The sequence below is a fragment of the Manduca sexta genome, chromosome 20 (assembly GCF_014839805.1).
Source record: "Manduca sexta isolate Smith_Timp_Sample1 chromosome 20, JHU_Msex_v1.0, whole genome shotgun sequence".
NCBI lineage: Eukaryota > Metazoa > Arthropoda > Insecta > Lepidoptera > Sphingidae > Manduca > Manduca sexta.
In genome coordinates, this window is record NC_051134.1 from 11533193 (window position 1) to 11546257 (window position 13065).

At 34.1% G+C, this 13065-nt stretch overlaps 1 protein-coding gene across 1 annotated transcript; it reads right to left on the reverse strand.

The window, feature by feature from the left end:
• Window positions 1-213: 213 nt before the first annotated feature.
• LOC115448205 lies at window positions 214-11878 on the reverse strand. Its single transcript, XM_030175561.2, has 7 exons — window positions 11702-11878; window positions 11329-11389; window positions 3959-4121; window positions 3667-3803; window positions 3250-3409; window positions 2271-2337; window positions 214-921 (listed from the first exon to the last, which is right to left on the reverse strand). Exons 2-7 carry the CDS (start codon window positions 11372-11374, stop codon window positions 916-918), a joined length of 579 nt encoding a protein of 192 aa, XP_030031421.1. The 5' UTR covers window positions 11375-11389; window positions 11702-11878; the 3' UTR covers window positions 214-915.
• Window positions 11879-13065: the final 1187 nt, after the last annotated feature.

Sequence of the window (13065 nt, forward strand, 5' to 3'; positions counted from 1 at the left end):
ACAAAACGTAACTATTTCTGCGACAACTCATCACTGTAGCATGCAGAGAGGGCGTGTTTCTCGTAATACCGGCTTCTTTTGTCATAAATTTCTTTTAATTCCGGGTAAATACGTCTATTTTTTTTTATCTTCGGTATAAAATAAGTGGAGTGTAATGAATATTGAACTTTAATTTGAAACAATCTTATTATTAAGGGAATGGAAAAACAGAAGTTTATACAATTTCAATTTATTTCCAAAGGTTCTTATATTATCACATCACAGACATGTTTTACTTTACGTAATGAATAAATAATACAATACAAACATGCCAATCATTATATCTATTTATTTTATATGACTACACTTTACATTGTGATTGTCCTCGATATAACAGTATGGCACTCGCTTATATTAACATATTTATATTAATAGATAAACTGGCAAGTAGAGGCCATGTGGGATAGGATGATATTGGGATAGCAAGCCACTATCCGCGTTGAGGCGTATCTAGCGTGCAAATGTATTGAGACTGCTTAAAACTCAAAGTTTATGCACTAAAATTTTTATTTTTTTAAATGAGTAGTTTTAAAAACAAGAAACGCATCATAAAAGAAGTTGCGTTTTAAATAGAGAATTTGTAGTAATTAGTTATTACATAACACGGCATTATTTAAACATTGTAAACAGCTTAAACAAAAATCCAAAGTCAATAACTAAATCCAACGACAATATTTTCGTCATTATTGATATTTTATTATGATTAACTATTTTATTTATCTGCTTATAAGAGATTCACATAGAAATGTTATTAACAGCTAAATATTCTAGCCAATTTATTCAGTCTTAATGCTTTCTAGCTAATTATATGCACTAAAGCAATTATTGAGACAGTCGTATTTCGCAAGCGTGGCATATAATTGTAGTAACTGCTGCTTACAACTGAAACGAAAACAAATCAATTAATAAATACACAAAAAAGTTTAATTACTTACTTTAAAAAATTCTGAACCTAAGTCTTGTGAAGTCGCAAGATCTTTATAACTATTGCTGTACGGGAATCAAATCTGCATTTCCTTATTTCAAAGCTAACTATCACCCGCTAAGCCATAAAGGCTATTCATAACATTATAAGTAATAAGTAAACATAGGCCATACGTGATCACCTCTTTATCTCACTAGCGGTTGTCTGTGAAAGGGTATTTTTTAGAGACATTCTCACCCATCACTACAACTCCTGTGAGCCATGATCAGCAGTGGCACGCATTTTATTACACCGAGCAGTGAAGGTCGGCGAGTCTCAGGGAACACTAATCTGTCTTTATCCCACAATGAAATTAATTAAATAGAAAGATAGGGAGGAGTTGGAAATATGAATTGTCCACTTGACAATGATAGGGTATTTATGAAAAAATCATTAGACAATATCAACAACAATGGTCATTAAAGTAATATCTTTCTTTATCATCGCGCTATTAGTCCGCAATGAATAGAGTCCCAATTAAGAACACTTTCTAGTGCGAATTGTGAGATGGTCGTTAGAAATTGCAATTTTATCACTTTCTTTTAACTGAAACTATCTACGGACCGTTAAACATTATCTCGTTACAAATATAAGTTATTATATTGTTGTATGTTTAGGTAATCATTTGTTATTTCCCTCGAATATTTTTAGAGTAAAATCATTGGTTAGGTAAATTACTAAATTAATGTTTAATGGTAAGCTCATTTGAGAGCAAAAAATAAAACCATGCCGTTGATACTTATGTGAGACATTATTCGTATCTACTTATTACTTACTATTAAAATAAGTTAAAATATAAAAACATTGTAAAATTGATAACTAGTTGATTAAATACGTAGGCGTATATTTCGAAAACTTCTAATCATACAGGGGCCTTATTCTCTATCCCGCACGTTATTTTGACAGTGCGTAACAAGCATATAACACAACCCATCATGTTTAGTACTATAGAAATTTGGCTTACAGAATACCATTCCACACACATATCTCGAAGATAACATGACACGGCCGCGTTACGCGATTTCACTATCATACAGAATAAGGGCCCAGAAATGATGGTCGTGACATCCAAATTAACAAGTTACTTTTGGTAGGTGCCTAGCTTTTTGGAAATTACGAATTTATTTAAGTATCTGTGTCTGAGAATCGAACCTTTACGACCTTCGTTTTACATTAGACAACTGCGTGTGGATTGGCATCTAGAATATCCCTATCAACGCAGAACATCGCTCTACTATGATTAAAATTAATTTAAGGTTTAGCTTACTTCTATTCTTGTCTCGGCTATGTTCTCCTCATTCCTCAACAACTCGTGTTTCAGCCCATTCCGCTTTCTGAAAATATATGAAACATCATCATTTTCATTTGTAAATTTATGATACATCAATAGAATACTTTTTCATTAATTAACTTACTATATACTCTGTGTATCCCATTTGACTAATGTTTCACAAAAATAAATCATAAATAAAATAATGTATAATAGAAATCTAAAATTTCATAAGGTTAAACATCCCACACATCGCCTATAAAACGTGGAAAGGAAAGCGTCTGTATTGAAATGCAATAAAACGGGCTATAAACGATTGTATAGACTCTGTCCGACCTCCTGAGTTCCTAAGAGGGAGTATTCACAACGTGGACGTGGTTTCCGTCGCAGTTGACCGCTTCCTACGCAGCGGGGATCCGGACCAGTGTATCGAGTTACCCCACACAATAGCGCTTTATGTTAACGTGCCAGCGACAAATAATGTTTATTCCCGGCACATTAAATGCCTTGTTTTATAAATCTGTTGGCGTCTCGAGAACTATGGTCAGTGACGATCGGGCGGACGACCTTCTTGTTTTATTTCGTAAACATAACATTTTATAGTGCAGCTGTTTGTACAAATCTAATTATAGACACGATGTGCCCTTAGCGTGAGCAATGATCTACGCTTCGGTATTGTAAGTAAATGTCAGTGGTGGTTACGGTATCTTGTTACGTTATAACAAAACACTTGTGTCATTGAAAGGGTATACAGAGTCGGCCACACAATTAGTTAAGGGTATTAGTATTCCTGTACTATTTGCAGTAATACAGGTAGATAAAAAAATTTTTAGCATAATTAAATTCTCAAAAAATTCTAGTCGAGAATCAGCCTTAGGATTCTTTGGCTTACAGATAAGACGTGTTGGTATCGATCATCAATAAAAAAATTCTCTTGTTAAAATATCTATAAAAATATTTTCCTAGTAATACTAACAAGTATATCCGTCTCCAGACGATGAGGGCTGAGTAGGCGAGACAAACGATACTGCAGGTGACCACCACCATGATACCCGCCGCCGCGCCAACCGGCTCTGTGCGGCCTGCCGTGAACCGCAACCGTGTTGTTGTGTCTTTTGATACGATAGTCTCTGAACCTGAAAACGTAATAATAGAACGTTATATCTTTGAATAATTTTTGACTATGGTTGTTTCGCTGTTCCATGCCATTTAGCGTGTTAGAGGTTTTTATATTATGATTTTAGTTTTTCGTTGCGGCTATAGGATTTCTGATCAGATTTTATTGTTGTGCTTAAAATACAATTGCATTTTAGGCAAAAGACGCATTGGCAAAAGAAAAAGTTTAAATATAATCTTCATATTTATAAACAAGTGATAAGATAAGAATACAAACCTTGTAAGAATTCGGCTTGTGAATCTGGAACAAGCGGCACCTCGGTTCTCGCATCCTCTTCATCCTCCGGGAAGATCGGCAAATCCATGTGTTCAGGATTGTCGTCCCGAGAATGAAGCATGTCAAACACTTCCGACCTGATATCATACAGCATTGTGTTATGGATTATGAATTTTTAAATAATTGTTTACATTTGGGTTGGGAAGTATGGAAATCTAATATGTAAGTGCGTTCAAACATGACATTATGTTATATTGTCTTATAGTTCGGTAAAGGCTGTTTTAATTGTTACCTGCTCACTCCGTCTTTATCATCGACGAGTAGTTTCAACATTGTAACGTTCGCTTCCAAGGTTTTGTAGCGACTGTTGTCTTCGACCTCTTTTGCAAGAGTCGGTAAACTTTCGGGCGGTTTCGTCGACTCTATTGAAGTTTGACCGATGCATGCTTTCACGCCTAGAATGATATAAATTTTATAACGTTATTATCATTATATTTATTATATACATAGTGCATGTATTATGGAATAATAAATGTAAGTATCAAAAAATTTAAAACGATTTTCTTTGGTGTCTGACAACGGGAAAAAGACCTTTACTGACATAATCTTAAATAACATTTTTGATTACAATGTATTGTTGTAAGGTTTTCTATTGAACATTAAAGAATGCTCAAATCCTCCTTGAGTGGAATCAACATTCTTTACGAACAGCAATTATTTACAATTTACTAAACGAGGTCGAATCGCATCTTAAAATGCACATTCGCAATAACTATTCGCGTGTAATAAAAACTTAACACATAAATCATTCGCAAGTTAGCGGGATTAATCGAATAATTGATTATGTTCAAGAGCCATAAAGATGTCGATGACGGCTTGAGTATAAAGGCCACTTCAAGTTTAATTCAATTTACACGACTGATGTGAAAGTTATGAAACGCCGTAGCACCGTTATCAAGTGTCCCATTAGTTAATATTTACAATGTTAACTAATAGTATTCAAACTGTAGTCCACTCCGGAGTTATCGAAATGCAAACATTCTCGATGTTGGTCCGGCGTACACTTAAATTAGTGGGTCAGGCGCAGCTTTAAAATGTGTACTTAACGGTCTGTAAGCCGGTTTTGTACTTAACGTAAATCGAAGACAGTAATATTTAGTAAACCCCTGAATGTAATTGTATGACTCATTGCTGTGCTTATTGATCGCATGGAGATAGTTTGCTAAGCGCAAGTTACAAAGTGAAAGTTTTAAAGAGACAAATCAGTTGCACATCACATTTCGAATTAGCATTTTGAGTTGAGGATTTGTCCGAGTTACATGTTTGAACTCTACACCATTTCTCGTGTTTGCAATTTCACTTTAATGAAGTGTTTGTTTACATATTGTTACATCGCCATCGTTTGTGCATAATGTATTGTACAAATTTTCAGAATCTAACCAGTTATTTAAATATTCATGCCACATATAAAAATAACGGTAACATTATCTAAAATACTCTGCTTAAATGTCAAGCGATGTACTCTACATACATGGATTCAAGTATTGAAATAACGAGTCATTTGAACTAAGTATTTAAAGGGATTTTCTTATAATATATTTTAATCAATATTTAACTTTATCAGGGTCTTGTCCTTTGAATTTTACCATTTACTTTACGTAAAAATGAAAGCGACAATATCGTATACTTAAGTGTAGCACTAAGGTGTAGAGTCTTATAAAGTAAGTAAGTACTTTAGATTTCACTATTTTATGAAACGTCAAAACAAAAACCTTTGATGGGAACTATTTTTGTTTTCAATATGCGTGCCCATTATTTGTAGAAATGTCACTGCATGCTGCGTAGGTAATTGTGTATGTTATTAACGCCGCTGCGCCCTGTTGATCGGCAACGCTACTGTTTAGATAGATGTTAATACATGCCTGCACAATATTATTATTCAAACTGCAACGTCCTGTAGTAATTACATGCGATTCGTGCTCATTCATTGTTAACCAATACATCGCATTATTATTAGTAACTGGATCGTCGGGCGATAAAACGTAGTTATCGGTAATGACCGTCGACATTATTACAGAAGCTCGTTTGTTTACCACTTAAGCTACCTGCGTCTTGACACTCCATTTCGTTTCTAGAGACCGTGAATAAACAACTGGTGATCTTTTCTCACGGCACTTCGCGGAAGGGCACTACTTCCGCATGCAACCGGCTACTTTTCAATAAACATAATATTTTAGTCAGAATTTTAGTTTCATATAGTTCATCTGGTGAGTAGTCGTCGTCAGTTGTTCAATCTGCCATTAGATTAAATAATAACCTTGGACACAAGATCTTTCTGAGTTAAACCATATTTTTTTACCGGAAGGTTCTTTTACGCAAACGATACTGCGCGTAAACGCTAGTAAATTATATATAAGGACTACACGTAGGTATCAACAATAGTCAATACCAATAATGGCATAGGTATTACTAATTAATAGATGTCACTTTAGCGGATGTCGTCTTGATTTTTATGTCCATGAATTAATATGCAAAGCATCAATCAATTTAATGATTAAGGAGGAAAACATACGTGGAATTTTCTAATATGATGAACATGTTGATCGAGTCTTACAATCTTAAAACGGAACATTAGGCTAGGTATGTTTTTTGGTAGCTAGAATGTTCCCAGCTTAGTCACCATGAATATTGACTGATGACTCTATATTGTAGTCATCTTAACGGCTAGCCGCATCTTGTGTCTAAGTTTTGGATTGAAAGAACTATTTTAGCTAAGCATTCGTATTTGAAGTAGAAAACTCTCATAGTACTTCTAGGTGTTGTATCAATAATTGAGTTTACGTGGTGTTTTAAAGGAATAAAGGTCGTATACGTATTACGTATTTTCATTGTCAAGTTACCTATATCAAAAAAAGATGTAAACCCGGATTGAAATATTAGCATAATAAGTAAGCTAGCTCACTGCACAATAATCCATTTTAACACTATTCTGTCAACACACACAAAGGAAACTGGACAAAGTATTGTTTCACAGGAGTCTTACTTCACTGTACTGGTTTGATTCCATCCGGTTTTTTGACCTTTGCGTCATAATGTTGGACGAAGTAATGATATAATGCCCCCTTACAACGCGGAAAATACGAGCGAGTTTCCTGATAATTAAGTTTTTTTACTCGTGAACTATGACTCACGAGTCGCAGCAGAATAAATTGAATTATCAGTTATATTTGAACTATTGTTTCTTAGCTTTGTGATAAGTGTGTTAACTGTCACGTCTGGGACTATGTACTAACTACTAACGCTCTTTGACTAACACTGTCACAGACGTGACAGTTATTGTGCTAGTCTAATATCTTACTAGTTTAATGGCTCAGATCACTGTCTGACATGGATGCCCAGTTCGATTAATAATGATGGTCGGCTTATTCGTATAATTTTTTTTCGTGACTGAGTAATATATTAGTGTTTTTTAGCTTAATATTCATAATAGACGACTCTTCGGCTTTGGTCATGGCAATGGGTGTCTATTTAAAATTTTACCTTTCAACTCTACATAAAGTTACGGTAATGTTATTTATACTACATAACGGCACGGAAACGCATATTATTTACTAATGACGTCATCGGAACACTTCTTAAATATATCGACAAATCGATTTAGCGTAAAACGATTTCTGTGTAAAGGTGACTCATTGCGAACAAAATTGAGATACAATCTTACTTTTTGTACATGAGTAACAACTTAAAGTATTTACCAAATGAATTTCATTAGTTCACAACGTTATTACCCCTGAGTCATGTGGCTAGACACAAATTTTAGCTTACAACGGCCGTAAATTGGTTAAGTGCTCTCTTATCTGTAACAAGCTCGGCCTCCGGATGCACGAAAGGACACTCTAAACTTTATTGTTGTCCTATTCAAGTGGACTTGAGAAATCACTTATTTATGCAATCAAATCAACTCATTGATGAAGTCTGCATTGAGTATTCCTCACATACAAAGTGAGGAATCTTTTTATTTCAGAAGAGCAGTGCTTATCTTCGGTAGGGAATGCTGTTATTTAATTCTCATCCATTCTGTATTTAAGGTTAAATCGATAAAAGAACTTCCAATTGTTTTATTGCAGTGGTAATTATGTATTTAAGTATCAAATTATATATACAGAAGGTATACCACCTATAATAGATTTTCTGAGAGTGATATAAAAGAAGTCATGGCGTACATCGATACACCAATAGTATTGAAACAACAGGAAACTCTTTCACCTCGGTACGTGCACTTAGCTATTCATCTGCATGAACCGTTGACCTACACCAAGAAAGGAAATATCCACGTCGGATCCCCCTCACTTCTACATTCGGTCACGTTTTCCTTGCATTTTAACAAACTACAGTGTGTAGTGTAAGATACAATATGTTTATTAGTTTAGATCGTGGAATATTTTATGGGTTCGGAGCATTTTTGACAGATAGTCGCTAGAAATAAAAACGAAAAATATTCTTCTCGTAAAAGCGTTCGATTAGGTGAAATTTTATGTCTGGTTCGTTTTTGGATGACGTCCAGTTATAAACGCATTTTTCAAGAAGGGAAAGAAAGGTTTTTTGTCGCCTTAGCGTTTAAAAATAATACTGCTACATAGTTTTTTTTACTTGTTTGGCATTCACACTATAGAAGTACGTATGAGGGAGAACCTTGTACTGTAGGAAAGGTAAGATTTTTATCACATTCCGGAGTTGGCCATTCGCCAGTCCTCAATGTAATCTTTTAAACATTGTCATCAATACTTAATGAGGTAAGGTCTTTAAAGGCAATTATTCGTGCAACGTTGAACCGGCTTACTTTAGTAATGAATAAACACAAGCTCTGGGTGAAAGAGCTATCTAGACTCGTTCTATATAAGTCCTCGTAGGTATATTACCAGTAGATCCGTGTTGTATTTTTTAAATTATTTATACTTAAACCAAAATTGTCGACTTGTTGTATAACATAATATTGTTAATAAAAAACTTTATATATGTACGTACTAAAGCATCGTTACGAATGATAATATTACGTAAATATCTCTTGTCTAATTATAATGATTCCTATGATTGATATTTTCCTTATTTCAGTGAATTAAATTCGCTAAGTCGTTTCAAAAAGAATAGTTTCCATAAAACCATCATTAATTGTAAGATGTATTTTTTTATTTGGTTTTAATTAGTTATAGGACAATGTTAAAAGAATATCAGTGAGTATTTAGTTTTAGGCCATTAACGCCGAAAGAAATACATAATTTTTTGGTAACTTGAAGTTAACACAGTGATTTCCACCGCCGGTCATAAAAACCCACAATAACACTTAATTTATATTTACTAATCGGATAGTGATAGATAAAGGAAGAAGGCGTTTGGGCAATAAGGTCCTACCACGTCAATAAAAGTTCGGACCTTAATATTATACTTATCTACATTCATACTGTATTAATGTGGGAGCGAAAGGAATGGAATAACAATTATGCAATTATCTAACTAGAAAGTGATTATTAATCGATAGTGATTGGTCGTATTCAAATAGCATAATCAGATAGAATCAGGATAAGATACATAATAGCCATTATAATTTAAGCCTTAAGCGCTATTGCAATAGCTAAAGAACAAAGACACATCATTTCTTTTGCAATATAATATTGAGTTAGTATCACTTGCCGATACATTTTAAGCTATTATACTAGTGTTGAGATGTGAAATCGAAATATATCGAAAAATTACATCAGTATTAATCTTCCGTTATTCTTAGATGATTGGAACAATATCTACAATTGTAAATTAATTTTAGGATAAGAAATCCAGTCACTCAATAATCATAAAATTCGTGTTGACGTTAATATGATGCGAAACGTAAAACCGAAATAAAAGGTCACGACGAAGTAGGTAAATGAGATCGTATTCATTGATGGACACCTGAGATGGCGGTGAATCATTATGTAAATCATGTTACGTTACTCTGTACGAGTACGTTTTGTATCTGAGATCACACACGATAGTAATTAGCATTCATATGGCTTTTCTTGTGACTGTCACAACGTATCCTCAACAATGAAACCATGAATCATATCACAACGATATACTTCTTAGAATTTAGGTTATTTATTAAATTACATGTTATTAAAATGTCATTAGATCACGGGTTTTCGTTTTGATTGTGGTTGAGGATCGTTAATCATAATCATTGGACTTTAAGTTATATGGATGGAGTGATATGATGGCGTCAAGTCCAGTTATATAGTTTTTGTCAGTCTTTCCTGTTAGAATAAATCAGATAGTTACTATTTTGGATAAGACAGTGTAAATTGCCACTTAGCCTCAAAGGGCTTTTCTAGCGTCGCGCGAGGTCAGCAAGCGTTTACTGCCAGTCACACCTGTCAGACTAGAAATGCAAGTTGTTTCAAATATCGTCAGCCTTTATTTAGACGGATGCGTCACTCGTAAGGAGAGAGATCTTTGACTAAATACCTTACACAATCTCGAACCACCTAAATCAAAATTTTAGAATTTACTGGTACGAACTATCATGACTTTTTCTTAAATCTTGCATTGTTTAAATGTATTATGGCCGATAAATAAATCATATTAATTTAATGTAAACTATTTTTTGTGCTCTGTAATAAATATGTTTATTGAAGCTAAAAACAGTTTTTTTCTGGAACAGAACGAATCAAGATTTTATTATTCATCATAAAACCGAAGATATTTAAATGCCACTGCTCCGGCAGGCAGTGCTATACATAGATAACACTCTTGTCGTCTCGTAAAATGAACACATTCAAAATAATCTATCACCTCTTATCTCTATTATTGCTCTTATATGCATTACTAGATTCTTTATTTATACTTGACGTGTCCACTGTCGATGATGTAATTTTACTTGCATAATATGCAAAATTAGTATCATCCCGGAATATAGAAAAATCCTTGACAAATGTCATGATGCCGTATACTATCTGCCGCATACTTCAGGATATTATATGTTAATTATTGGCAGAGTTATGCTATCTAAGGCATGAATATGCCGGCTCGGGTAGGGTTAGCTTAACACTTTTACTGTTTAGGAATCGTGGGTTTTTATGGGCGGTTGTGATCTTTTAATATACTTGTTCGATAGCTGGTATGTGATATAGGAACATATTATGGTTATGTACATTAAACCTAATAGCCTTATCGCCGTCGCGCCCTAAGTCTAACCCTTGATTACATTGTGTTGCCGGTAAAATAGCTAGCCGGTGACTTATACATATGTATTTTATATAATGCAGTGTAAAAAATGGTTAATAAATTAATGTTATACATATTTTTGTTAGACAATTTTAACGTAAACGTATTAAATATTTGTGATAGTTTTACGCGCAAGAATATTTTTAATTTTTATACATTTCTGAATATCAAAATAAATTAAATAAAAACCAAAAAACATATTATACATATTACTAATTACTTTAATATTATGTACCAATGAAATATTTATGTAGTTCAGTAGAGGTCAATGATATTTTTACGCGGTTGCATGATAATAATATTTGCAAATGTTATCGGACGGATAGAGTTAACACCAACCATTCTGGAGTAAATATTTAGCAGATTAATACAGTGATAAACTGATATTATTTATTTAGTAAACATTACCTAGCGCTGCAACGATGACCAAACAGATGAACTGGTGGTGCGCCATTTCGTGACTTATGCCCTGCAAAAGAGAGTATATGCAACTGTGTCATCAAGAGACGAGAATAACTACATGCGACAACGTATTGCAATAATAAACAATGCTGATAAGCGGATAATAGAGCTGAACTTTCTTAAATGACCATCCCGTTTTCATTCTATATGTAAACATTACGTTGTAGCAAGCAGTATATTTACCAAAAATAACTTTTACCACTGCTCCAAGAGATTTCAGGTTTGATTTTCAACTCGATACCGGTATTTTACGATATTCAAGTCGAGCACTTTCGCGATACTAGAGAACACGTTCTGTAACACCTCACTCTAAAAATACCTGGAGAGTGGTTGGGGTCCGTCCGATAGCACGTTACACTTTGCACTAATTAATCGATTGTCCACTGTTTGGACGATGTATGCGCGGGCGCCGACTCCGGAGCGTGCGCGTCGGGCAACGTCGCGAGACATTCTGCTGTTATCCCAGAGCTGTCGGCCGCACCACCACTCTCGATGTCAGAACGTGCAGAAATTAATTTATCTTGGATAAGGCATAGGTTAATGGATGTTTTCTTAGGAAGTGATTTTTCCATGGTGACTAGTTAGTATGCAGAAATATGACATAATTGTTTTTTGTGAACAAATTGACTTTCAGGAATTGCATACAGATAGAACGAGTCACTTTAGTAAGTGGGCCACGGTAAAGTTGCTATTTTTTATAGGTAAGTGAACACAGCTGCCCGTAAATGCTTATTTCCAGTATAATTTCCAGAATTATCCATGGTATATTAGCTGACATTTTACTTCTGGCAAGTTAACAAACCGTAAGAAACTCTACAGTGAAGCTGTTTCTCCATCTCGTTATTTGGCACAGTTGTATAAATTGAGTCAAGACTGCTAACTGCTAATTTCCCTACAGAAAACGGTAAGTACCGCGTTTTGTATATACCTAGAAAACTCTTTAATAAGTGTGGAATGGACTAATTTCAAATAAATAACAATAAATGTGCTAAGAGAATTTTCCCTTAGTTCGAAATCGTGATTTATAAGTCGGTATACAAAGTTTGGCCATTTGAAAGGTAATTTGATATATAGATTTCTATCATATTCAATAAAACATTTGCGGAGCGTGGCTGTGCATTAACCCCTTGAAGGAAATACATTCGCTTAAACCAGTTCTGACTAATATTTTAGGTTAATAATGAAACACCATGTACGTAAACTTTTTTTTAAAGTAATCGCAATTGAAAGACATACTTAGATCACAGATATCGTCGAATGTGAAAACTACGCGATTGTTGAGCACAATCGAATTATAAAACTAAATGAGCTAACTTTTACAATGCCTGTTCACAATTCTCGTGGTTGTCTTAATTCCAAGGCCTAAAGTACCACGCTTTTGTCCGTTGGGCCTTTGTTCTCTACTATTTAGAACGGTACACAATACTGTTCACATATGCCTGAAAATCTTTAATTGTTTAGCCAACACTCTTTAATCTCTGCGAGACTTTTATAAATAATATGTTTACTGGGAACTATTAAAATAAAATTAATGATTTAACACGCTTTGTTTTATCGTAATGATCTTATTTCCAAGTAAATATAACATTTACCTTATATTGATAGTGATGCTTTAATAGGATATAAATATGTTTTTTAACACAACAAAAAAAAGTCTAGGTTTTAAAAAAGTTTATTCCCTCA